General features: G+C 41.1%; 1 protein-coding gene across 8 annotated transcripts in view; it reads left to right on the top strand.

Annotated features, from left to right (window-relative positions):
* The window catches only part of TBXAS1 (thromboxane A synthase 1), a 253,833-nt gene that overhangs the window by 185,876 nt on the left and 44,224 nt on the right, over positions 1-23,733 (top strand). For 7 of the 8 annotated variants that reach the window (XM_033057856.1, XM_033057858.1, XM_033057855.2 and 4 more), the window contains one exon: positions 2,560-2,874. The exons of the other annotated variant lie outside the window; for it this stretch is intronic. In XM_033057856.1, the coding sequence (XP_032913747.1) occupies positions 2,560-2,874 (315 nt within the window). The remainder of the gene's footprint in view (positions 1-2,559; positions 2,875-23,733) is intronic. 8 annotated transcript variants of the gene reach the window in all.

Below are 23,733 nucleotides of genomic sequence, written 5' to 3'. Positions count from 1 at the left end.
AATTTTATTCAGTAGTCATTATGATTATTACTTTGCTATCACAGCAATAACCCGATGCTTTGTATAAGGCCAGGACCTGATTTTGTTTAAGGCTGGAGAAATATCTTACAGGGTCTCCAGAGAGTGTGTTATCTAAATATAAGACCAGGCTCATCTAACAGCTCATGACTGGGAGCAGCAAACCCTTAGAGGGCGATGGGTTTGTTTGCAAGCGAATTCACAGCTAGAGAAGGATGGATGCAGAACTATGGCAAATGTTACACCTTTCGAGCTGCAGAACACTATAGGGCTACAATTCCACTGAATAAGAATGTAATTGAACATTTTTATGTTATGAAGGTAGTTTAAGCGATGGTGGCAAGTCTTACAGATAAAGAGACTGTCTCTACAGATGTGGTTCATTACAACATTGAATTGGTTTGTCCACCCGCTAATGAACACACTGGAAATGGACTCTCATGGGGGTTTTTTGGGTTGGTTTTTTTTTGGTTTATTTTTTGTTTGTTTTTGGTTTTGGGGTGGTTTTGGTTTTGTTTGTTTTGGTTGGCTTTTTTTGTGGGTTTTTTTGGGGTTTTTTTGTTGTTGTCATTTTTTTGTTTGCTTGTTTGTTTTTGTTTTTTGTTTTGTTTTGGTTGGTTGGTTAGTTGGCTTGGAAATTGCTGTAGCACAGGCTGTGCCAAAGAGTTGACTCTGAGTTGTGCAATACATGAATTCCCAGGACATAAATAAACTTTTCCTTCCTGGAAAAATTAAACAAGATTTTTAGCTATTCACAGCTGAAGTCTGAATGAAGTCTTGCTTCCTCCAATCTCCAGGAACATAATGGAGCAGAGGTGTCCTATCATGCTGGCAGGGATTGTGCCTAAGTCTAGGCACAAGGAAGTGTTTTCAGAGCTGCAGCTCATTTGCAGAGCACAATGTCTGTAACATTTTTTTGTGTGCCTTCACCTATTGGTGGAAAAGCACGTCTCCCATGCCTTGGAGGTGATTCAGTCTGACTGGTGAATGTGTGGAATCCTTCAGCAGACAGTGACTGGCACTGGGTGCTCTCTGGAGCATTGATTTTGGGGTGTACCAGTCAGCAAGTTGCTTATGGGTACAAAGTACATAATGGAAAGGCTCTCTGGGGTGGAGGGAAGGAGCTGTTAAAGAGGCACTGTGCCAATCCCTTGTGTTATTCAAACCCCAAAATAACCATTCCTCTCTGCCTGTAGATCGATCAGAACAGTTTGTTGGCAGCAGAGCTAAGCACAGCACACTGAGTATTTCTCCTGTTTTCTTGTCTCACTGCTCTCTTTTCCCATGTCATGTGAAAAATAAATAATCTGATTAAATTGTTTGATATTTATAATTAATTAGTTCTTCCTTATTTCTATCTCGTTTGCCTGTCCTTTTCTTTGGCTCTTCTTTTTTCTACTTTATCTCTCAATCACCAGTTCCAAGAAATCATTTAAATTATTTACTTTTAACAGATAAATACAGTTTACTGCATGTTCTTTTCCTTTGAAGAAAAGTTTGGTCCCTTCTTTGCCCATCCCACTGCACAAGTTGTCATGTTCTGGCACTGCAGTCACTTCCAAGTCCTTGAGCAATCATGTATTCTGTTGGTATTTGAGGAATTGAAAATCAATCACACAGCCTTATGGCTTAGGTCCAGCACAATTCTATTATGCCCACTCGCAAAAGTCAATTCAAACCTTTTGGGTTATATTTCAAAGCCTAATCAAGCTTGCTGTCTGCACTGGTTTGGAGTCAGCTTACCCTTGGCCATGGGTGTGTTTATTAATGCTCTTGTGTCGGAAACTGGCGTGAAAGAAAACAGTTCTTGTAACACTAGAATCATTCAGTGGGCATTTTGCAAAGACAAACTGACCAAACAGGTTTTTTTGGTAGGGGAATATTTACTGTTTTAATATGATTCTGCAAAATGTTTTTTAAAAGTCGTTTAACAAAAGGCTATCTTGGTGCAAGTGTTCATAACTGTATTTTCTCACTAAGAGATGTCCCAATTTACTGAGATGAGATTTCAGCCCCGTCACGCTAAGCTCATAGAGAAAGTATTGTAGATGCAACCCTGAACTTAGATGGTGAGTTCCATGCTTTGGACCATATGAACAAATGAGGATGGTGCATCCCAGCAGATGGACCAAGCATGATTTGTGCTGCCTCCATCTGGCAGGTGCACATGGGGCCTGCATGTACAGCGTCTGTGTCAATCGTCTGAGTCACAGCAAGTGCCGAGGACTCAGCCTAAGAATAAGAGAAGCTCTGTGCAGAGCTGGCCCTTAGCAATCCTCTGTGAAGGATATGTAACATACCTGGTGTGAACTGGGGGCAGATTGAGTCTCATATCACTGGGAAGAAAGCAATGACAGGCTGTTAGTTATGGCATTTCCAGCTGATTTGTAGAAGCCTCCTCGTTTGGCGAAAGGCTGGTGGCTATCCTGTAGGAGCCAAGCACGCACTGTGAATAGAAAGCAGCTCTTTGGTTCCATCCCCTATGAAAGGCATTGCTCTGTGAGCCATCCCTCACACTCTTCATCCCACTGTGTTCTGCAGAGGCGCAGAGATTTTCTCCAGTGGATGCTTGACGCCTGCGACTCAGCCGACTCCCTGGCAGCCGGGTGCTCGGGTGGGCTCAGCCCATCTGCTGCTCCCAGACACAACGAGGCGCCTCTGGCTGGCACGGCCCCGGCTGAAAAGGCTCAGAAGGCACTAACAGAGGATGAGATAGCAGGCCAAGCTTTCCTGTTCCTGATCGCTGGGTATGAGACCACCACGAGCACGCTGTCCTTTGCCACCTACTTGCTGGCCACCAACCCAGAGTGCCAGGAGAAGGTGCTTCGGGAGGTCGATGAGTTCTCTGCAAAACACGTGAGTATGATGTGCTGGTCTGGGGCTTTGTGCAGGGAGCACTGCAATGTCAATGTATCAACTCAAGAGAGAGACTAGAAACTTTGTGTCATAGGGAATGCTTAACCTTTAAAAATTATTTTAGATTATTAAAATCAATTATTGTCAAGCTCTAAAACAATACATTTATATTTTTTTCCTCTTGTATAAATTTTGTGGTCAATTTTATTTACTGATCTTTTTAGGAGTATAGTGTTCTTACAAATCATAAATGCTTTAAATGTCCATTTTTTTTTTCATCTAGCAGAAGATTATATATGTAAGCTTTCAAAAAACCCCCATGGTATCTAATTCTCTTATACTCTGTTCAGATTTCTTCTTCCTCACTATCTCTATTTGCCAATGGCATTTTTGTTTCTAGGAGCTGGTGTTATTTACTTGTTTCATTCATATATAGCAGGCCTAATTGTACCCTCATATCTGATGAGTTCAGCTGACCTCCTTACGGCCTGCCAAGATGTGAAGGTGCAACTTAACCTGGAGTATGGGCAGTTTACTGGGTAATGCTAGGGGCAGAGTTGCACACAAACCTCCTACTATGCAGCCCCAGTTCCTGAAAGCTGACAGCCTAGGAAGCCAAAGAGATATTGCTGGGAGAGCTATCCTAGAGTATAGGTGTGTGATGTCATTCATATCTCTCTGTATATGGGGATGTGAAATAGTAAACATTCCCATGAAGGCATGAAGAAATCTGAGTGCAATCAGTTGTTAGCTGGCTGGTTCCTTAAGGATATTCCATGTAGGGAGTCCATGCATATAGCCATGTTTACATGAAAAAGTGGTGTGCTCCTGTAGGCACAGATTCGTCATCCAGCATAGCTGGTAGTGGGGGCTGTTGGGTACACACTCTGTGCACCTCAGGAATTTATTCTGGGGTAGTTAAAGTCTAGCTCTGTGTGTACCAAATTTCGCTTAGCAGTTGGTCTGGTCCAGTTCCAGTTAAAGGAGCCCTTGCTGGGCACTTGGAGACTGCAGTGTGAGCCAGTGCAAGAGATTCACCTGTGGGTGTGATTCTGATTCAAGCTGGAGAACTAAATGGACCAGCTTTTATATGGTCTGACTGACCTGCCACTCACTATTAGTTATGTTTCAATAATAATCAGATTAAAATGCTTAATTCTTGACTCTCTTCGTTCTCTATGAATATTTTGCTAATAATTTCAGCTTTTGCATTATCTAGGTGAGGTAATGAAGCTAGGGATGCTTGTGACAGAGAAGTCATTGCAGAGAGTTGGCACTCAAATTAATTTCTGCTCTGTACAAGGTCTGTGTGGGTGCCTCCACTCAAACTGGTGTCCTCAGCCCAAACCATCCTGTCCTATGTCATATCTTGATTGGAAGTACCTTTCAAATAACTTCCCTGTACTTTATGAGTTGTCAGGTTTAACTTTAGCTGGTACATATATGACTGCATGGCCGAGGAGAAGAGAAGGGAGAGAAGAATAACGATTCCTCTGCAGTCCCTGATAACAGGAAATTTGTACATCTGATCTGTGCAGCCCAATCCTTCAAAAGATTTCCATTTATAAACAGTTCATGTTCATGATTTGGCAGGGGGTGGGAGGGGGAAATACACTGTTCAAGGAGTCCATCCCAGAATAAGGAAAAGAGGGCAGCAGTTCAGTCCCCTTAGTGACTGCAATTAACTACTTTTAGCCTAGAAAATGAGATCTATGTGAACGGTTTGCAAGTTACGGGAGCAGAAGCTATTTTAGAACTGGGTATATATAGATGCTGTGTTCAGTTGTCATGCAAGAGAGAGGAAGGGAGGGGACACAGAAGCTACAGGCTCACAGTTAGTTAACAAGTCAGTTGCTAAGAAATTTGATTAGGTTATTGCTTGTACTCAGCACATCGTCTTTGCTCTTATCAAGGTGCTCTGCAGTTTTCAGAATGAAAGGGATTTAGAAGGCCAGACCATGGGAAATGGTACAGTCAGGTTGTTGTGATATGTGGTGGAAGACTGGTTTGATTTGCAGATGTGCAAGTATAAAACACAGTACCTGCTTCAGCCAAATTTATACTTAGGTAATTATAACTACACAATGCCCTCCACCATGTCCCCCTTCTGTCCTCCATCCATTTCAGTTGCCTGATGCAGTATGTTTTATTGCCCTAATCTGTGGTGTGGAACTGCAGTCTGATTTTACAGCAGCCGCTGTGTATCATCCCAGAGATGATTGTACTTTAGTGGTGGACAAGTGATTTATATACTCATTTACTAAAGTTTATAAAGACTTGTGAGAGCCATCTGAGAAAAGGCGCTATAAATGACAGGCACAGTTACAGCTTTTTGGTACACCAGTCAAAAACACAAAGCATGGTGACCTTGTAATAGCCAGTAATGGAGCAAGGTTGGTCTGTCTGGGCATACAGCAATATTTAGGTGGCTCTGGATGTTGTACTTGAGAACACCCCTGCCTTTGCTGTGATCTTCATTTGTCTGTCTTGCACAGTGGGTACATTGGGAGGCATAAAGGGAGTGGAGAAAGCTGAGGCATGGCTGTGTTAGAGATCCCTGGGCAGGTGTGGCGCAGACTGCTACAGTGTGGTGCAGAAATACAAAGCTGGAAGGGGCTGGAAGTGTCTAGTCCCAGTGCTGATTCCCAGAGGAGAGACAGGACCATGTTATCCTGCTCTGCTGTGTCCAGCCAAGTTTGTTTCAGAATGGTCTTGGGAGGTCTCACTGCCAATCTCCACCACATAGCCTGAGTACACTGTGGAGGTGGCACTTCCAGGCAAGTGTCCTCAGAAAACAGTGTCTGAGTGAGTCATGGGTTGTCATGTTCTTCTTTTTACCTCCAGGACCATCCTCATCTGCTTGCTACGGGACTTTTTAGGTCTTTTCTTGACTCATAGCTCAGTGTTGAGGCTTCATGATGTCTCTTTCCCTCAAAGTGAGAAGAGGCACCTGGCCCATTTTAGAGTCTGGCAAGCAGGAGAAGATTCTAGCTCAGTTATTGTAGAGGGCAGGACATTGCCTCCTCACCTCTGTCTGAGTCTTTAGGGTGTAGGGAAAGGGCATGCAGAGCTTTTCATCTCTGGGGTAGCAGAGAAACAAAACACTGAGTGGTGATTTGTTGTCACCACACACTGCATCTTCCCATTCTACTTTTGAATCCCTGTGTGTGCTCCAACTGTACAGGAGAAGACAAGCATAATTCTTCTAACACACAAATAAAAATTCAAATTATAGAGACATTGACCTGACCCTCTTCATAAATCCCTTGAGAGTGTAGTGTATGCCCTGTGAAGGGCGATCTGCTAAAAATAAGATGCACCTATTTGCTGCAAGCTTGTTGCTGGGTGTGCAGCTTGCTTTGATATTATGAAAGCAAAATAAACAAGATGAAAAGAGAGTTAAATATGAACTAGTGGGGGCAGGACGCCTACCTCCATATCTGGATAAAATAATATTACTTTCTGCAGAGATCACAGATCTGGGGCAGCAGAGAGGGGTCAGATCCTCAGATGGGTTAAACTGGTACATGTTTGGTATTAGTACAGGTATGGTGATATGCATCAGCTGAGAAGCAAGCCTGGTATATACCAGTAAAGGAGGCCATGGAGAAAAAAACAGAAAGGTTGCTATTTCAAGACCAGATTATTTTTACAGCGTTTGTGGCTAACCATCCCTGAACTGTTAGAGGCTATACAGTTGTGAAAGAGATGCTTTTTATCCACATTCACCAAGTGAGAAAAAATGCACCCATGGTCTTCATCCTCTCCTTTTCAGTCAAAAATGATCCCTGTGCAGAGTTTTTAAAGAGCCTTTCACAAGATATATTTAGGAACAGTTTTTGCTCATGTGACTGGTTATTTTGTTGTAAAAGCAAGTTGATTTTTGTTTGTGTGTGTGTGTGCTTAGCAAAATCATAGCAACCCTGGAGCACACATTCATTTTGAGCAGATGAACACTTCTGAGTGCCATTGTGTGCTCTGAGCTGCTCTGTGGGTTATGTCCTAAGCCACAGAACTTAATGCATGAAAAATTGTATCTTCCAAAATTGCTGGGGGTTCCCTTAATGTGAGGCCTCTATTCCCATTTTAGCATTTTAATGTCTCTCTCCCTTCCTTTTCCTACTCTCAATCCCGAATCACTCACAATTATAAATTACGTTTTTGCTGTTGTTTTACTGGCCTGCATAATTTTTACTGGACTCACAATTAAAAATTACTTTTTTGTTGTTGTTTTGCTGGACTGCATAATTTTAGACAGGAAGAGTAGTGGCATGAAACAGAGTGCAAAAACATAGGTGACTTCAAGCTAACTTCTCATAAGAGGTTATTTGTTACCCTGAGGTAAAATGTGGTGAGTCGCTGTAGGTATGTGCTCCTGATCTGTTGCAAAGTAAACACATCAGGTTAAACCAGTGAAACTAGGTCATTTTCTTGAGCGGGGAAAGCAAGCATGCTTGGGGCAGCTAAGGAGGGCAAAAGAGGTATGAGAATGATCTTCTCTGTGTCCATGCAATAAAGAAATCCATACTTGATGGTGCAGAGCATAGAGAAGCCTGAAGCAAGAGCTCCCTGAATCCTAATCTCACCTTCAGGAATAATTTACTGCATATTCTCAGTAACAGACAACCAAACCTTGCATGAACAAATGGGTAGACTCAATGCTATGAGTCTGGAGGGGTTTTAGCTGATATCTCTACAAACTTGTGGTTTCTTAAAGCACCACAGGAAAACGTTGCATTGAGAATTGTAGATCCTGAGATATGTTGCTGCACTGATATGTAAGGGTTCGGGTTTGGTGAAGAGCAGTGTAGGAGCTCACTACTCCTTGCTACTATTCCTATGCCTAGGAATACATTCAGGAGCCCTGACAAAGGTGAAGAGGAGCACAGAAGTCAGGAGAAGTAAATAAAAGTGAATACATGAAAGAGCAGCTATTACCATAAAACATTCATTGGACTCTACGAGACTAACTGTGTTTTCCATCCTATTTTAAAAGAGCTTTGTACTACTCTTACTTATCACTGCTTGATATGACATTTAGAAACATCAGTGTGAGAGGAATGAAGAGCAGGATAAGACACAGCATGTCTCTACTCCATCAAATTTCATATCCACAAAGTACAATAACAATACTGTAACAATTCAGTGCTGGTGTAACTTACCAACATTTTCACCTCTGCCTAGACTGCAAAGTTTAAAAAACTTCGAAGTTTCTCTCTCTCTATTTAAATGGAGACTTGGAGATTCTTCTTTGATATAGAGACATCTTCCTGTTCCTATAAATACTTTTTTTTTGTATAACTTTAGGTTTTGTATAGCTTTAGGGCCCAGGAATATTTTCAATATGTTTAATTGAAGATGTTGACCAGACTGTCTCATCTGTATTCTTTCATGTCAAAAATATTGAATAATGCTTCTCCAAAGTCATTGCAATCCATAGATTCATTTATGAAAAAATACTGTTTAATTCCTTTTTAACTGCTATGTGTAGTGAGTTGTGAATAGGCCAGCTGAACTGGACTGATGCATAAACTCCCCATTTATGATTGATGATTTTGGTCCTGTAATTCATCAGGCATACTGGGTGTGGCAGTTGCTCATCTGGGGTAATTGTCATCACTGACTTGAGTGGAATCATACTGAATGTTGCATTGGCTTGTGATTCTGTTCTTCACACTGAAAAGCTCCTTCATTAATACCTCTGTAGTCTAATGGAGGTGTCTTATTGAAAAGAGATTTTGCCATTTCAAAATTTTCCCTTCCCATAAAATTTCTAGAGCAGAGAGAGGTAGGACCATTTTTATCGTGTCTCTGTGCCTGATTGAGTACTTTAGATTTTTAAGCAGTCTATGCAGGGAGTCTCCTTGGTAGCACAGACAGTTTTCTTTGAGCATTAGTGAAAATGAGAGGTGAAAGTCAGAGAGATGTCACTGTCAGGGAATTACTACAACAATTTGCATGAGTTTGGTGCCTTTCATGCAGTATCTCAAGGCACTGTGCTCTCAGAAGCTTGCAACTACAGAGACTAAACTTCACTAAGGAAATATTGCTGACAGTGAAAGCTTGCATTTATCATGGGAGACTGAATTGTAAATAGTGTGCAGGAAAAAGTCTACAGAAGAGAGTAGCTGTTACACATGCGTACACATACACACACAAAACATACAGAACCAGGAAGCACAAAGAATATTTTCTGTTGTTGCTGTTTATTCTCTTGAATTAAATGACACTCTTTGATTTCTCTATTTGTTTAAAAAGGTGTTGCAGAGTCTCACATCATTTATGAATGTCAGCTGTTAGCAGTCAGTTTTGTTTTAAACAAATAGAGAGATGCTTTTAAACATCTTGAGACTGAGTACTGTTAGGTTGTATTTCTGCAGTTCTTTATGCAGTTGCTCAGTGTCTGAAATCAGTTATTTATCTTAGTCCCATGGTGTTTCTGTCCATACTCGTCAAAGGTTCTCCTCTGCTGTAAGTATCTAGAATACACTGATTTGAAATGCAGGCTTTGGACTCAAGAGACCCAAAGTCACTTCTCTTGGGCAGAGGTTATTTTGATTTCTAACTCTTCTGGAATTTCAGCCTCTTAAACACTTTGGAGACTCAGGGCTTTGGTCTCTTTACCATCTTGAGTCTCTGCTGTATAAAGGGAGGTATCCTGAGAAAAGTGGTGAGTCCAAGCTTGTTTGTCCCTGTTCCTAGGCTCAAATGCTGAGGGGAAGCACTGAGGTGGAAAAGCTTGGGCTCAGTTTTCTCGCTGTGTGAGCCTTAGCGGGTATCTCTTTGCACAGGCTGCTTTCCACCCCAGGCACCCTCCCAGCACCAGGCAAAGAAGTTGTCCTAGAGGCCTGTCTGGAAGATCCCTGTTGCTTGTTCCTGCTTTACAGAAGCTGTGTTTTTTAGGCAGCCACAGTCACCCTTTGGCTGAAACATGAGCAGGAAGGGAGAGTGTGACCAGCCAGGAGCCATGTGAGAGCAACTCTTCTTGCTTGCCATGTATTTGTATTCTTACACTGTATCTACAGGTGCCTGCTCTGCAAAAGAGATAAAGACTTTCAAAGACAGTGAACACTTTCTGGAGAATCAGCTTATTTATGATACGCAAAGAGTTGAGTTAATTAATTGGCAAGTTCAGGGTATCTTTTAGGAATGGTTTGACTTGGCTGTTTTGAAAAGTCTATGGTTAGCTTATAGGAACAAATTCAACATTTTAAACCCCAGTTGTGTCTTGTCATTGTACTTCTTCTTTGATTTTTCCAAACCTTACTTCTTTCCTAGGAAAATCCTGTTCACAGCTGAGAACAGGTGATTCTATGTGACCTGGAAAGAGGTGTTGTTGAGATGATTAATGTACCTTTATTTCAAGGAACTTTTTATTGTTGTTGACACTGCAGAGATCATTTACCCCTTTTCACCCAAGTAAAAGAAATAAAAAGAAAAGAGAGAAAAAAGACGCTTTTATTTTACCATTTGTTTAGGCCTATCAGTCTCTTGTCCATGAAGACTAATTTTTCTTTTGCTTGCAATGTCATATGTTGCTCAGTGACTCTGCCTTATTGCTATTCTTGAGCAAAACTGAGTCTCAGGTAATGTATGCTAGACAGATATTAATTTTCAACCCTGAATTTTTTTGGTATTTTGCCATCCTCATAATAATTGACCCACTATTACTGCTTCAGGGTTCATGTTAAAGAATAAATTTTTCTAGTGACATGGAACATTTAATGATGAGGATTTTAATAATGCAGCACTTTAAATGTGATTAGACAGATTTGTTTAAAGAGAAAGTAAAGGGAAGAATGCATCTCCCATGTCCTTCTATTCCTTGTCCCCCTCCTTTCCCCCATTGCGTTTCAGGCTTTTATGGAGAAAAAAAGCATATTTGCTTTTAATTTAAGGAAAAAAAACTGCTGAGCAAGAAAGTGGTTACAATTTTCTTCAGGATTCATATCCCAACTGCTCCAGTATATGATGATTAACAAGCTTCTTCCAGGGACAAAGTAAGGCAAATTAATACCAAAGCAATGTTCAATTGATTTTTAAATGCATATCAGTGTTAACCTTTAGCTGCAGATAGGTAACATCATTTGTAGGGTGGAACATAGTCCCAGGTAGAATTGGTAGATCAAATTTTTGCACTGGGCAGTTGAGCCTTCTCGAAGGGAGCAAGGAGTTACGTATGGTAGGAAAAGAGATGAGCATGCCATGACTTCTCAGGAATGGGACACCTTCACAGGTGTAAGTGCCTGTTCTTTGAATGGCAGCCTGCCTAGCCTTCAGGAGTTTTTCAATGTGAAGTAGGAGTCAAGCCCAGAAAGGTATTGTACTAATTTTTCTTTTTCTCTCATGGAAATTAGGCACTGAAAGTTTCCATAAGTTTTGTGCTTGCTGTATCATAAATACTTAGCAAAGAAAGAGAACAGCTAGCATTAGGAACAACCTCAATGCAAAACAATCAGAGAAGCTAAACCATCTGGCTCTTTAAAAGACTTACAAATGAGAGAGGGTGGCTTTGGACATCTGTATCAGGACCTCACACTGTGTCTCAGTGTTAGCATTCAATTGCATTCATCAGGCAGGAACTTGTCTCCTGGGAAATATTAAATACTAAGCTAAGCAGAGAAGCATTTTTAAGCTTTATGTTACCTAACATTCATTTGGGATGAGATCCCTCTCTGTCCCCAGACTGACAGGCAGATTCTTCAGAGCACAAAGGTGTTGACCCAGCCCTGGCATCCTGGTCTTCAGCAGGAATCTCCACTGAACTGTCTGCTTCTGAGAGGCTTTCAAGGCCAAGGGGTAAAATCTTCCTTTAACAACATTTTTCCTTGTAAGAACAATAGAGACTCTTAAAAGTGCCACTTTCATGATAAGGAGACCTTCTACAAGGGCCTGTAGTGACAGGACAATTGACAATGGCTCTAAACTGAAAGAGGGTAGGTTTAGGTGAAATTATTTATTGTGAGGGTAGAAAGGCACTGACACAGGTTGCCCAGAGGAGCTGTGGATGCCTCATCCCTGGAAGTGTTCAAGACCAGGCTGAATGGAGTTCTGAGCAACCTGGTCAAATGGAAGATGTCCCTGCTGATGGCAGAGGGGTTGGAATTAGATCAGCTTTAAGGTTCTTTCCAAGCGAAACTATTCTCTGATTCTGTGGACAATGGAAAGAGAAGTATTGGGGAACAGTTGATAAAACAAATCCTGTTTGTGCACCTGTGCTTGCATGAGAGAGAGGAGGGAGAGAATGAATGATGACTGAAGTAAAGGTCTTTCATCTGAAAGTTTCGCACAAACTTCTGAACTGCACATATTAAATACATAAGGTGCAAAAGTTGAACTGAGGAGAACACATGCCTAATTTATTAAGAAACAGCAAATCCCCAGCAGCAACCAAGAAGAAATTAAAATTGTATTCATCATATTGATAGCTCAAAAATGATCTTAGCTTATATGAATGTGAGGTCAAAATGGAATTTTTCCTCCAGGTATGTACATAAATTAGGAAGCATTAATAGGAAGTAACCAGTCCATTTATTTGTCAATAAGCATTCGAAGAGAAGGCTGAATGAGCTGGTGGCAGAAGGAGTGGAAGCTAGTTTGCATTTCATTATTATGTAAAGCAGTTTTTTGGTAGACTGAACTTCTTGTGACCTCCTCTCCTTTTTTTTTCCCCTTCTTTACCACCCCGGCAGAACATATGTATTTAAATAATTTCCATTTCTAACAATATGATTTTGCTACTTTTAATCAGCGTGAGATGACTTTTCTATTGTTTGCTGTGCTTCATCTTATGCTTTTCTTTTAACATAGAAAGGGTAAAGTGGTGTTTCTGGGTGTGCCCTTGCTCTAGAAATGTAGTGGTCTTCCAGTGATATGAGTGAGCATTTCCTTACTTAACCAGCTAGAAAGACTGGTGCAAAGGGGGTAGTCAGGAAAACACAGAGAAACATAGGGAACACATCCTGTCTGAAGACTGTTCCATTTCAAATCAGTTAATATATTTTGCTGTCTCAGAGAGCAACTTTTCACTAGTATTTATTGAATGGGTCAGGCTGGACGGGACCACCGTGGGGGCTCTGGTCCAGCCTCCCTGCTCAAGCAGGGCCATCCTAGAGCATGTGGAACAGGATTGTGTCCAGATGGTTTTTGAATAACTCCAGTGAGGGAGACTCCACACCCTCTCTGGGCAATCTGTTCAGGTATGTGGTCACCCGCACAGTAAAAAAGTTCTTCCTTAAGTTCAGGTGGAAATTCCTGTGCATCAATTTCTGCCCATTGCCTTTGTTTTCCTTCAGTTATTGAGGTATTTGAAAAAGCCTTTCTTGTTTTCCTTTATGTTCTTGTCCAGATTTATTTCTGGCCCCCAGAATTGGATCTTGGCCTTCATGGTCTCATTTCTACTTACTCTGATAACCTCTTTGTATTCATTATAAGTGACCTGACCCTGCATCTCCTGTGTATTTTCTGCTTGTTCTTGAGTAATGAAAGGAGTTCTTTATTAATCCGTGGCAGTTTCTTGTCCCCTTTGCCCAATTTCTTGCTCACTCTTGAGCCTGGAGGAAGGGGTCCTTGTAACCCCTCTTCCCTGTGGGACCTGTCCCCAAGGGATTTTTCCAAGAAGATCCCTGAGGAGGCTGAAGTTAACTCTCCTGAAATCCATGGCTGTATCTTACTTATTGCCAACTAATTTGATATCTGCTTTTCATAAGGCAGGTTATGGGACTTTTCCAAAATCAAATCCTTTGAAACAACAAAATCTACCTATACCTCAGTGTAACTAGTCATATTTTGAATGTGTTGGTCAGTGCCCTACAAGAGTTTCTATGCAAGCAGTCTGGCCAGAAGTGGAATCTCACTGCTGCAGTAGCCACTGGGATAGGCACTTGGGGCCTCAATCAGAGGAGGCTTCAAACTGTTTTATACTAGAAATGCCAGTTACTTGTATGGGCTGGAATGTTGGGCTTTTAACCAAGACTGAGTAGATAAATAGATGCTTGCATGCTTACCATCCTTAGTCAGGTCTCAGATGTAGTGAGACTGAGAACTCAATTGCTTTCTCAGTCCAAGAAATTATTGTCCCTGGCTGTCACTGAGGCAGAGCACATTAAGGCATGTTGTGCAAGCAATTCACTCTTTGGCCCATTGACTCAATGTTTTTTACCTGTATGGAAACTGTGCTTTCAGAATTCAACAAAATATTCATATTATTTCATATGTAAAACATTCTTCTTTTACACACATCTTAAAAAGTGGATTTCAGAAAAGACTATGTTAATAAACAGGAGGGAAAAAAGATTTGGGCGGTTTATTTTGGTTTTTTTGTTTTTTTTTTTAATGCTTTACATACCATCAGGTTTAAAGATGGAATGCAATAAGATAATTTTGATCTTCTGATTCAGTAGAGGTTTTGAATAAACTTTAATATCTTTTTCAATACTCCTAGCTACACTTTAAATTTAAAGGAGAAAATCTAGAAGTGAAAAAGTTCTGAACATGGGGCTGTTATCCACAACCCCTTGTTGCAGTTGTTGATCTAAATGAAAGAAAAAGAAAGAAGCAAGATGTCAGAAAGTCATTGCATAGTGAACTGGAACAAACCACTTTTAAAAGCTCTCGATTTTGGAACCTCTTTCATCAAGTTTGTGTGCACTCAGGATACAATAGGAGGACAATTTTGTGCAGTCATGAATTTAGATTTAATAGCTTGATAAGTAGAGAACTTTACAGATAATTTCTAGGTGTTAATCTAACCTTGCTGTGCCTTTAATCTTTTGGCGTACTAGAGAGTGGAAAAAACAAAAGCTGACTGTTTTAATATCATAGAGTAACCATGGAGAAAAATTTCTTCAATCAGAGCGGCTTTTAAATAAATTATTATTTCTTTTTCTTTTGGTGGGGAAAAATAATGTAAGATGGATTTAAACAGAAGTGAATTTACTAAATGTCCTGCATCTTTCTCTCTTGTTAATTAGTAACAGTCAAACACTCTTGTTCTGCAGACAGTGACTACAAAGAAAAGGATAAAGAACTTGGGAATAATTCTAGAGCTGAAATAATTAGGCAATTTATCATTCAGGGTAATTGGACTTGTACAAAGCAGCATTATTTACCATAGGATTCCATTTCTTCTAACTGGTTGTGAGAAATACATCTACATTGATTGGGAAATGTTCTTAGTGCTTTCTTTTTCCAATATGCATTGTGCCAGGGACGTTCAGTTCAAAGTGTGATGTTACTCCCAGTGATTTCTTTTCCCTCAGTGATCTTCAGAAGCAGCCTTCAGCTTCTAAAACCTCAAACCAAAATTAGATTAAAGTGCCCAATATGGGGTCAGAAATGGGAGGGAAAGAGAGAGGGGTTTCCACCAGGGAATTTTCACTTAACAAATGAAAGCCTTTGCTTTGTTTCAAAGAAAAAATTGCAAAGTGGAGGCACATCTTAATCACATCGGTAGCCAGCTGAGATGTTTATGCTAATTTCCAAAGGTATGCAAGTATAGGAATCAGGGGGTCCAAAACTCCTGCCTCTCTAATGTGAAAAACACAAGCATTTAAGCACCACCGGCAGATAGCTCTGATGTTGTTTCAGCATCAGGGAAGACAGGGGAGTAGTCACAAGGGGTTACTTAAATTTCACTGCACAATTTTCAGGCTGTATGAATGCCCCCTCACCCAAAGGTGAGTTTTTCCACTGTTTTTCTAAGGAAGAGGGCACAGCTACTCTTTTGCAGTTTGTTGAATTACAGCACTCTCCCAGCTTTGCACTGTTCTCTTCCACTCTAGAAAAGAACATTTTCACAATAAACTTTTCTTGTGATGGATGTACCAGAAATGTTCAAACTCCTTGGATTTCACCACCAAAGTCTCTTGACCCCGGGGCTGGCTTTTTGCCAGACCCCTTGAGTGGTCCAGGGTGTCACATCCTGCTCCAACATATTTTGCTTTGAGCTGAGGGTACTTTGTGGTGCTGGCATCACAGTGTTCAGATACATATCACCAGGCTTTAGGGCAAGGATATCAAGTTGTGGGAGAAGTTATTATTTAGAAGTGATCTTGCTCAATGTGCCTGCTAGAAACCAGCCAGCAGAGATCCCTGCTGGGAGGAGCATTCACTACAGAAATAAGATGATGTTTAAAAGCATTTTACTCGCTGCCTGTGAAAAATTCACAAATATGCGCTGCCAGGCTGTCTTAGGTGGGTGCTGAAAACATGCTTTAAGTGGAACAGCTTGACACCAGTTGCATGAGTGTTTCAGATAGTGTCATAGGTTGTGTTGTGGGGATTTCCCCCAAGGGCTTGTTATTTTAAAACTTTTGTATGTGTTTGATATCTTGTAATAAGTCATGGCTACCAGCAATTTTCCTATGGAAATTTGACGAGCAGTAGCAGTAGTTACCTAAAATACTGCCTGTTGCCCAAGCAAGCTCAACGTGAGACAAAATGCACAATCCGGGTGCAAACTGGGTGTGTTGATCCCTTGCCAAAGGAGTGTTTGAACTCCCATACTGAAAGGTGAACCTCTGTGGATGTGGCCATGTTGCCAGCTGAGAGAGATGCCAACGTTTGTCAGATTTTTGTGCCATTTTGCAATTTGCTGGCTGTTTACATTGCTCACCTGTGGTGAGTTGAGCTGCTGGCTGAAATTTCAAGGCCTTTGGGTTGTTTGACTTAGAGCCAAATATCTTTGAAGTGACCTACTGATTTACAAGGACTGTGCACACTCTCCTTTTGCCCATCCCAGCAGGAACTGAGCAGCAGGACTTGGCTCCTGCACTCAGAGCTCCCTGGAGCAGCGTGGACTGTGGCAGTCCCTTTCCAAACCGTGTTTGCTGTACTGAGATGGTGCTTGGTGCTTCTTTTCTCCTTTGTTTTGCTTTTCTAATTGTTTTACTTCTTCTCTGAACACACAGCTCTGTGCAGAGTGCTACCTTGACAAAACCACTCTGCCCACAGGTGCTGTGCACAAAGCCTTGCTGATCATTTTGTAGGGCCACAGTCGCCTGCAACTTTGCACAGGGGCTGTGATCCTCCTGACCTGTCCCTCTGGATAAATATAACAAGCAGATAAACTCCATTACAGAATCAAGTGGTACTTTACCTACGGATTTCAACAATGTTTAACCCGAACAATAACTGTCACACAACTGATTTTCCTTTCTTTAGGTTAGGTTTGCTGCCACTTTAGCACAGCAGATTTTTGACAGCAGGAGCAAAGATAACACATCTTTTCCAAATAGTCTAGGATATTTTAGCACTTTTCATTTATTAACATCCAAATGGTACATAAATACTAGCCTCTAAAAATACCTACAGGTCTTGTAAACTAAAAGTCCTTGTTCTTCAGGAGGCACAGACAACTTAAAAATTTTAGAAAGGGCAATACAGAACTCACAGAGCAGTATTTGCATGTTCTGGTTAACTTGCATCCCATAATAAATCCTTTGCAACATCATCTGCTGAATCACCCATGGATTTAAGTGAAAATACAGTGATTTTCATCAGAGATGCAAACCACAAAAGTCAACAGATCTAGTGGTGTGCACAAATTGAAGGATGTACATGCATCACTCTCTGCAAGGACAGAAATTAAAACTGTTTTCAGGAGTGTTTTGAGTCGTCTCTACAAAGCACGTTCTTCTTTACAATGGGGCAAAAAGAAGTATTGTCTATGAATTCATTAAATTATGCATTTTAAGTTTAGGAATTTGTTATTGTGCAGTCTAATCTTGTGTACAACCAAGGACACAGGATTTCTTTGTATTAATTAATTAGTACGCATTTAAACAAACAAACCAAAACCTCCCAGTTGTTTTAATTAGGTGGCATAAAATGTCTTTCTTGACTTGAGAATTAAGGACCCCAAGAAGAATAAGCAAAACAAAATGTTTAGTCATTTTTTTAATTGTTCTTGTTCCATTGTTGCAAGTTCTGGTGTTCTAGAAATGTTGGGCAAAACCTTGTTTAACATATTGTTTTCATAAGACTGTGGAGGTTTCTACCTTTTGCTCTAATTAAACATATAAATCCTACAAAATGTATCCAGGGTAACTGCAAAGCCAGATTCTCAGTTTACATTTATGCCCTCTTTTCCTGTAATGGGAATGGACCATCAAGGTGTCTGTACATCAGCCTCATCCTTCACCTGCAGCAGGATTATCATCACCTCATTTCCATGGTTAACAAACAAGGGCTTGCTTTCTGCTGCCCTGGTGGAGTAGAACCTCAGTGAAACTGAGAGTCAGGCTCCAGAGACACACCCATTTGTTCTCACAGTCCAGTTATTTGAAGGAAAGAAGCAAAACTCATCATGTTGCATAGGAGCACAAAGAAAAACCACTAATTCAAAAAATTGTGAAAGACAGAGCAAAACATAACACACTCCATTAGGTTTTCGTCCTGTGCTAGTGGGAAGAGCATGGATGTTTTCATCATGCTGTGTACTGAATTTGACGTAAGAGGAATAATCCATGCAAAAGAATAACTTTTCTGATAGAAGTTAATGATAGAGTGGAGACATTTTAAAAAAAATTTTTTTTAGTTCACACCACCCATTTTCATAATCTCTGTTGGACTGAAGCTGGAATCTTGATAGAGGAATGCAGATAATGTGGTTAAATTTTGGACCTTACCAGGTATCATAGAGGTGCCTGTCATTTAGGAAATCTGCAAAGATTTGATCCAAAGCCTTGGGAGGAGGTTTTTTTAGTTCAGAGCCTAACTGAGAACAGGGTTGTGCTTTTACAATCAATCAAGAGACTGCTGTTGTTGGGCTCAGGGTTGCAGTTGTGCCATCAACCCTGGAGGACCAGCTTCTCTGCTGCAAATTCGGGCTGGTGCTGAGGGGGAGTGAGAGGCACAGTAAACACAGAGTAGCAGTAAATGACAAGAGGATATGATATGTAACATTAGCCAGGTTTGCTGTTTGCTTAGGTTGTGAAATAGTCTTTTAAATCAATCTTTTATTATCAGTGGAGCCTTAGCAGTGCCCTTAAATGAGAGAACAATGCAAGGACACAGAGACTTGGTGCTAAGTGAACATCCTGCTTTCTTTCCTAGCTCTGATTTTACAAGAAAAATCACAGCTAGATCCAGGCCACAACATTCAGATGTGAACTTTTTTAATGTTTGGTGACCTTTGGAATTGGGCTCTGTTTTGCTGGTGTATCTCAACACCACTCCTGACATCCTGCATAAAAGTAACTATGAATATGTCATGCCCTTCTACCCAAATCTTTCTGGCAAAAATTTCTCATTAATTTGCCACAGTGTTGTTTCATCTCTTCTCCTAAGTTAATTATCCTTCTCCTAAACAAAGATTAGGATATTGCCTGTAAATGACAGTGATATCGCCTGGTAGTGTTTTCTTGTACTAAAACTGTGTGTTTCTAAAATTATTTATTTTTTAAAATTTTATTTATATATATTTTTAGAAGCTTGACAGTATGTGTGCCTGCTTTCAAAGGTTCTCCTGTGGGTTTTCAACATCCTTTGGAAAAATGTGTGTATTAGAATTGGATAGAGCATTCTAAAAGCAATTTTCTACCAGTGAAATCTTACTGAGCTTATCTTACAGACCTGATTTTGCTCAGTGTGCTCTTCAGGTTTCAAGTGTTGTAGGTGTTGCAATTAAGTGTTTCTAAGTGTTGTTCCATCTTTTTGTCGATATATTTATTCTGTGTTTCTATTAAAATGTTCTATAAAAATGAGAAATGCACAAAGAGAAATTAGATGGGAAGTGTTGCCTCAAGTTAATGTTTTGTTCTGTAGGAAAACATCATCACCAGAACTTTTATCAAGTCAAAGCTAATTGCCATAGTGGTTGCTTGAAACTGAATAGAAATCTGAATACTGTCCCTTGCATTTTTAGCATTTCAGATTAAGGAAGTAATAGTTTCAATCCCACTTTGCAGAGGAATGTGGTAGCCATGAGACCCTTGCTGTGCACATGCAGATATGCAAATTCTAAGCAGTGAGTGCATTGGCAAGCGCTATCAAGCCCTCTTGTGCATCTTTATGCATCTAAATATATGTACACTTGTATATCCTTCAACACTGGACTATGCTATGAGATTATAATTACAAACCAGGTCATTTTTGGTAGTACATTTTTAAAAAAAAAAAGGTTTTGGAAGAGCAGGTTTCGTTTCAGTTGGTTGGCCAAAGGATACAACTCTTTAGTGGTTCAGTACATCCTGTCTCCTGGTCCAGTTCTGCATTTCTGTCCACAATGCAGCAAGCAAACCAAGGTATGGGATTTTAACTCTTCATTTCTGCACTGCAAAAAGAGAATCAAATAAGCCCACGTCACCACCTGGAGAAAGCAGGTTTCTCCACTGTGCTAAGAGATGCTAGACTGAATGCTGGTTCAGTCAGTGAACACTAGACATCTTAACTGGAGTTGTATGAGTCTACTACAGGGGGCAAAGCTGTAGAAAATGGATTCACATAGGTTACAGGGTGAGGCATGAAGTCAAGTAGGGCTTGTAGACAGCCTGGATTCAGAGCAGGGAGAAGCAGAACACCAGAGCTGTTAATGCGCGGTTAAACCCACGGCAGAGGTAGGGCTGGACAATCACTAGTTAAAGGTAGTTAATTATTTAAGAAAAAAATTATGAAGTATAAAATATTCAAACTGCTTGTGCCTGATGCACGCCAATTGCCACAATGGCACGTGCACCTGGGTTTTAAATCTTGCCTGTTTATTACATTTTTCTTTTGGAGTAAATGTATTTTAATACTAATGATGAGATAATATTATTTGTCAAACATTAATAATGAACAAAATATGGGCAAAAGACTTTGCTATTTACTTCCTCCAGAGGGGACTATGTCTGCTTTCTTTAAAGTGAAAATAATTTACAAGGCTTCTTAGCTCTCTCGGAAATGAATAACTTACTAAGTGGTGTGATAATTGCGCAGAGAACCCGTTACGGTAACACAGTGTAGCTACAAAGTGACTGGGAAATTGGTGCCTTGAGTCTGAAATTAGCTGTTGCAGTTACCAGGCGTCATTCCAGATTAGCTGTGCCTGTCTCACGGGCAGCTCCTTGGGAGCCGCGCGGGTGACTCACAGGGACCTGCTGTTCCCCTCGCTTGGAGCTGGCCTGGCAGAGATGGCTCAACTTAGAAACAAAGACAAAATAAAAATCGAGCTGTGCTGAACAGTTGAGCCCAGAGACAGGGTCTGCTGGAGATCCAGTACATTGGAAACCTCAGCAGAAAATAAAACCTGCCTCCTGCAAAAGCTTGGAGATGGTGTGAGGCAGCTCACACACCCAGTGACAATTCTCGAGTACCTGGCACTTGCTTGAACTCGCTGTCGACATCTGTACACCTGCTCGTAGCAGGCAGAAGGCAACATTTCTCTGTACCTAAAAATGGCATTTCTCACAAAAAGGAAAAAAAACCCAGACTGTTAGTTGCGGTATCTTTGCCAAAACCCATTTACATGTTGGCTGCTTAAAGACCCATCTGCAGTGTTTTGATCGCCTGACACCAGTTCACTTCCTGTCCTAAATTGCTGGAAAATCCCAGTGCATAAAACACTGGTGCCCTGTTCTTTTCGTCGAATCCATGACCACCTTCCTCCCCAAGTCTGCTCTGTGCACTGCTCTCTCACCTTCCTGTGACCTGCCCTTCTGGGTGCCTGTGATAGAGCTGGACTGGATGAGACTTCAGGACCTGGCCCTGCAGACACCAAAGCTGGCACTTCCCATCCTCTCTGTTCACCGTGCCGTTTATGCTCACATTTCTGTCATGATCTGAAGTCCCCACCCCTAATTGGGAACCTTTGCTGGGTGTGCATGAGTAGTTAGAGTCACCTTGGGGAGCAGATCTATGTGGATGTGGAGGCACATGTTTTAAAAGTGCACTGAGATCCTGCAGGATATAGGTTTTATAAATGACTGATATTATAAATCCTGACTGCCTGATGGTAGGCACTAGAGTGGAACATTTTGTCATCAGTGCTTATTATCTCAAGATTCTTAATTAGTTTCATTGATAATTTTGTCGCACTTGAATGTTTCGAATGATTAAATATTTCAGTGCTTTAGTGGCAAGTCTCTCTCTCTGTTCTGTACAGCAGGACATGGTGCTGACTCCAGACTGTCAGTGATGCTCACTGTTCCTTTTGCAAACCCTCTCAGGGGGAGCTCCACTCTGAGTGCTGAGGTTTGGTCTCATGGCCAGTTACAGAACCCTGAGGTGGGTGATTTAGGGGTGCCAGAACGGGGAACAGTGGCAATGCCTAGTTTTTTCCTCTCAGCTGAGTGCAGTATTTTTCCTCCACTGCCTAGTTCACCATTCAGGTGTCCCAGCTGAACACACAGGAGTAGTTTGCCCTATTCCTGCAGAGAAAGATATTTCAGGTAGATGGGTTTCCCAGATTTAAAGAATTATGCCTGGAGGAGTCTGCCTGCAATTTTCTTTCCATCTCCTTCACACTTCTGCTGATGGCAGCAGGTTCCCTTGTCATGGCTGTGGATCAGTGAGTCTCTCTTTTGCTTTGCTGTGCACATCCTTGACTCATGCCCACCCTCCTGGCCAGGGTGAGATGTGCCTCAGCATCTGCTGGGGGCCAGGCAGATACATACCCCAGCCAGGAGAGCACAGGCCATGTGCTAATCCCTTGAAACACTAACCATGCTTATTTCTAAGATAAGACCTTTTCTGAATCACAAGGATTTTCAGCACAGCATGTGACATATCTAGTTCATATAAAAGAGAAAAAAAATTAAAACAAAGAACCAAAACCCCTTAAAATGCCATGTCTCATAACTATTTACTTAAGCCATAGGCCTGAATGCTGAATCTGGGCTGTAAATTGATGGTATAACTATTCTATTTGCTTCACAAGACAATTTGGCTCTTTGCCTTGAGTCTTGTAAGAAGATAATGTTTTAAACCTGTGATTGGGAGGTACAGCACATTCATATCATTGCTTTAATCAGATGATTGTTTTCATTTTTTTTTTCTTTTTAGACCAAGTTGTAGGGTTTTTTTCAGACCCCTGTTTCTTGAATAATTCCCATAGGTGGAATGTAATTAAACTCCAATGACATCTCCTCCTGCTGGGATTTAGGCTAGGGACAGATCTTTAGGAAACATAAAACAAATAATGTGAAACCCTGATAGAAAATTTGCCAGAGGATTGGCTGTACTTCATTTGCAAGCTGATAGTTTTGAAAATCTACCCTTTTTCCTTTTATGAATTGCTTTCTAGAAATTGTTAATTAATCATTTAAACATTGTGGGGGATGGGGGAGCCTGTGAATCTTTTGCAGCTCTCACTCTGCTCGTGGGCTGAGAGTTCATATGTCAAGAAGCACTTTCTGTCTCAAACCCTGCCTTTTACTTAAAATAATTTGACAAGGAAGGCTGCGCCCCTTGTGTTGAGGATTGAAGGCTCTGAGAGCAATGGCAAGAGCAATGGGTGGAAAACATTGACTCGAATCCTCACCACGCTGTCCCCTGGGAAGCTCCCCAGGCTGAGGATGTGGAGCAGCTCTTTTCCCAGCTGGGTCAGAGCTTGTTCCCCTCCATGCAGGCTGTGAGCACAGCCTTGTGCTGCACCTGTCTACAAGGCTGTTCCCATGTCGTACCTCGGCTCCCTCTGGCTGCAGAGATAAAATAAAATATGAGACTTACCTTTCAGTTCTGGGGATATAAATATGGAATAACCTTGTCAGCTCAGGGGTTTACTGTGCTATAACCAGGAGGAGAATCTGTCCCCAGGTAATGCTTGACTAATGGCTATTGAAGGCAAAAGTGAAGTGTTAAGAGTTTGGGATCAGTGCCTAGTGAACTAATATCTATATTGCAAAACAAACTGTGGCATAACTTGGACTGCCTTTGGTG

The sequence above is a fragment of the Catharus ustulatus genome, chromosome 4 (assembly GCF_009819885.2).
Source record: "Catharus ustulatus isolate bCatUst1 chromosome 4, bCatUst1.pri.v2, whole genome shotgun sequence".
NCBI classification, from domain to species: Eukaryota; Metazoa; Chordata; class Aves; order Passeriformes; family Turdidae; genus Catharus; species Catharus ustulatus.
This window is presented reverse-complemented; position numbering and strand designations above follow the sequence as displayed.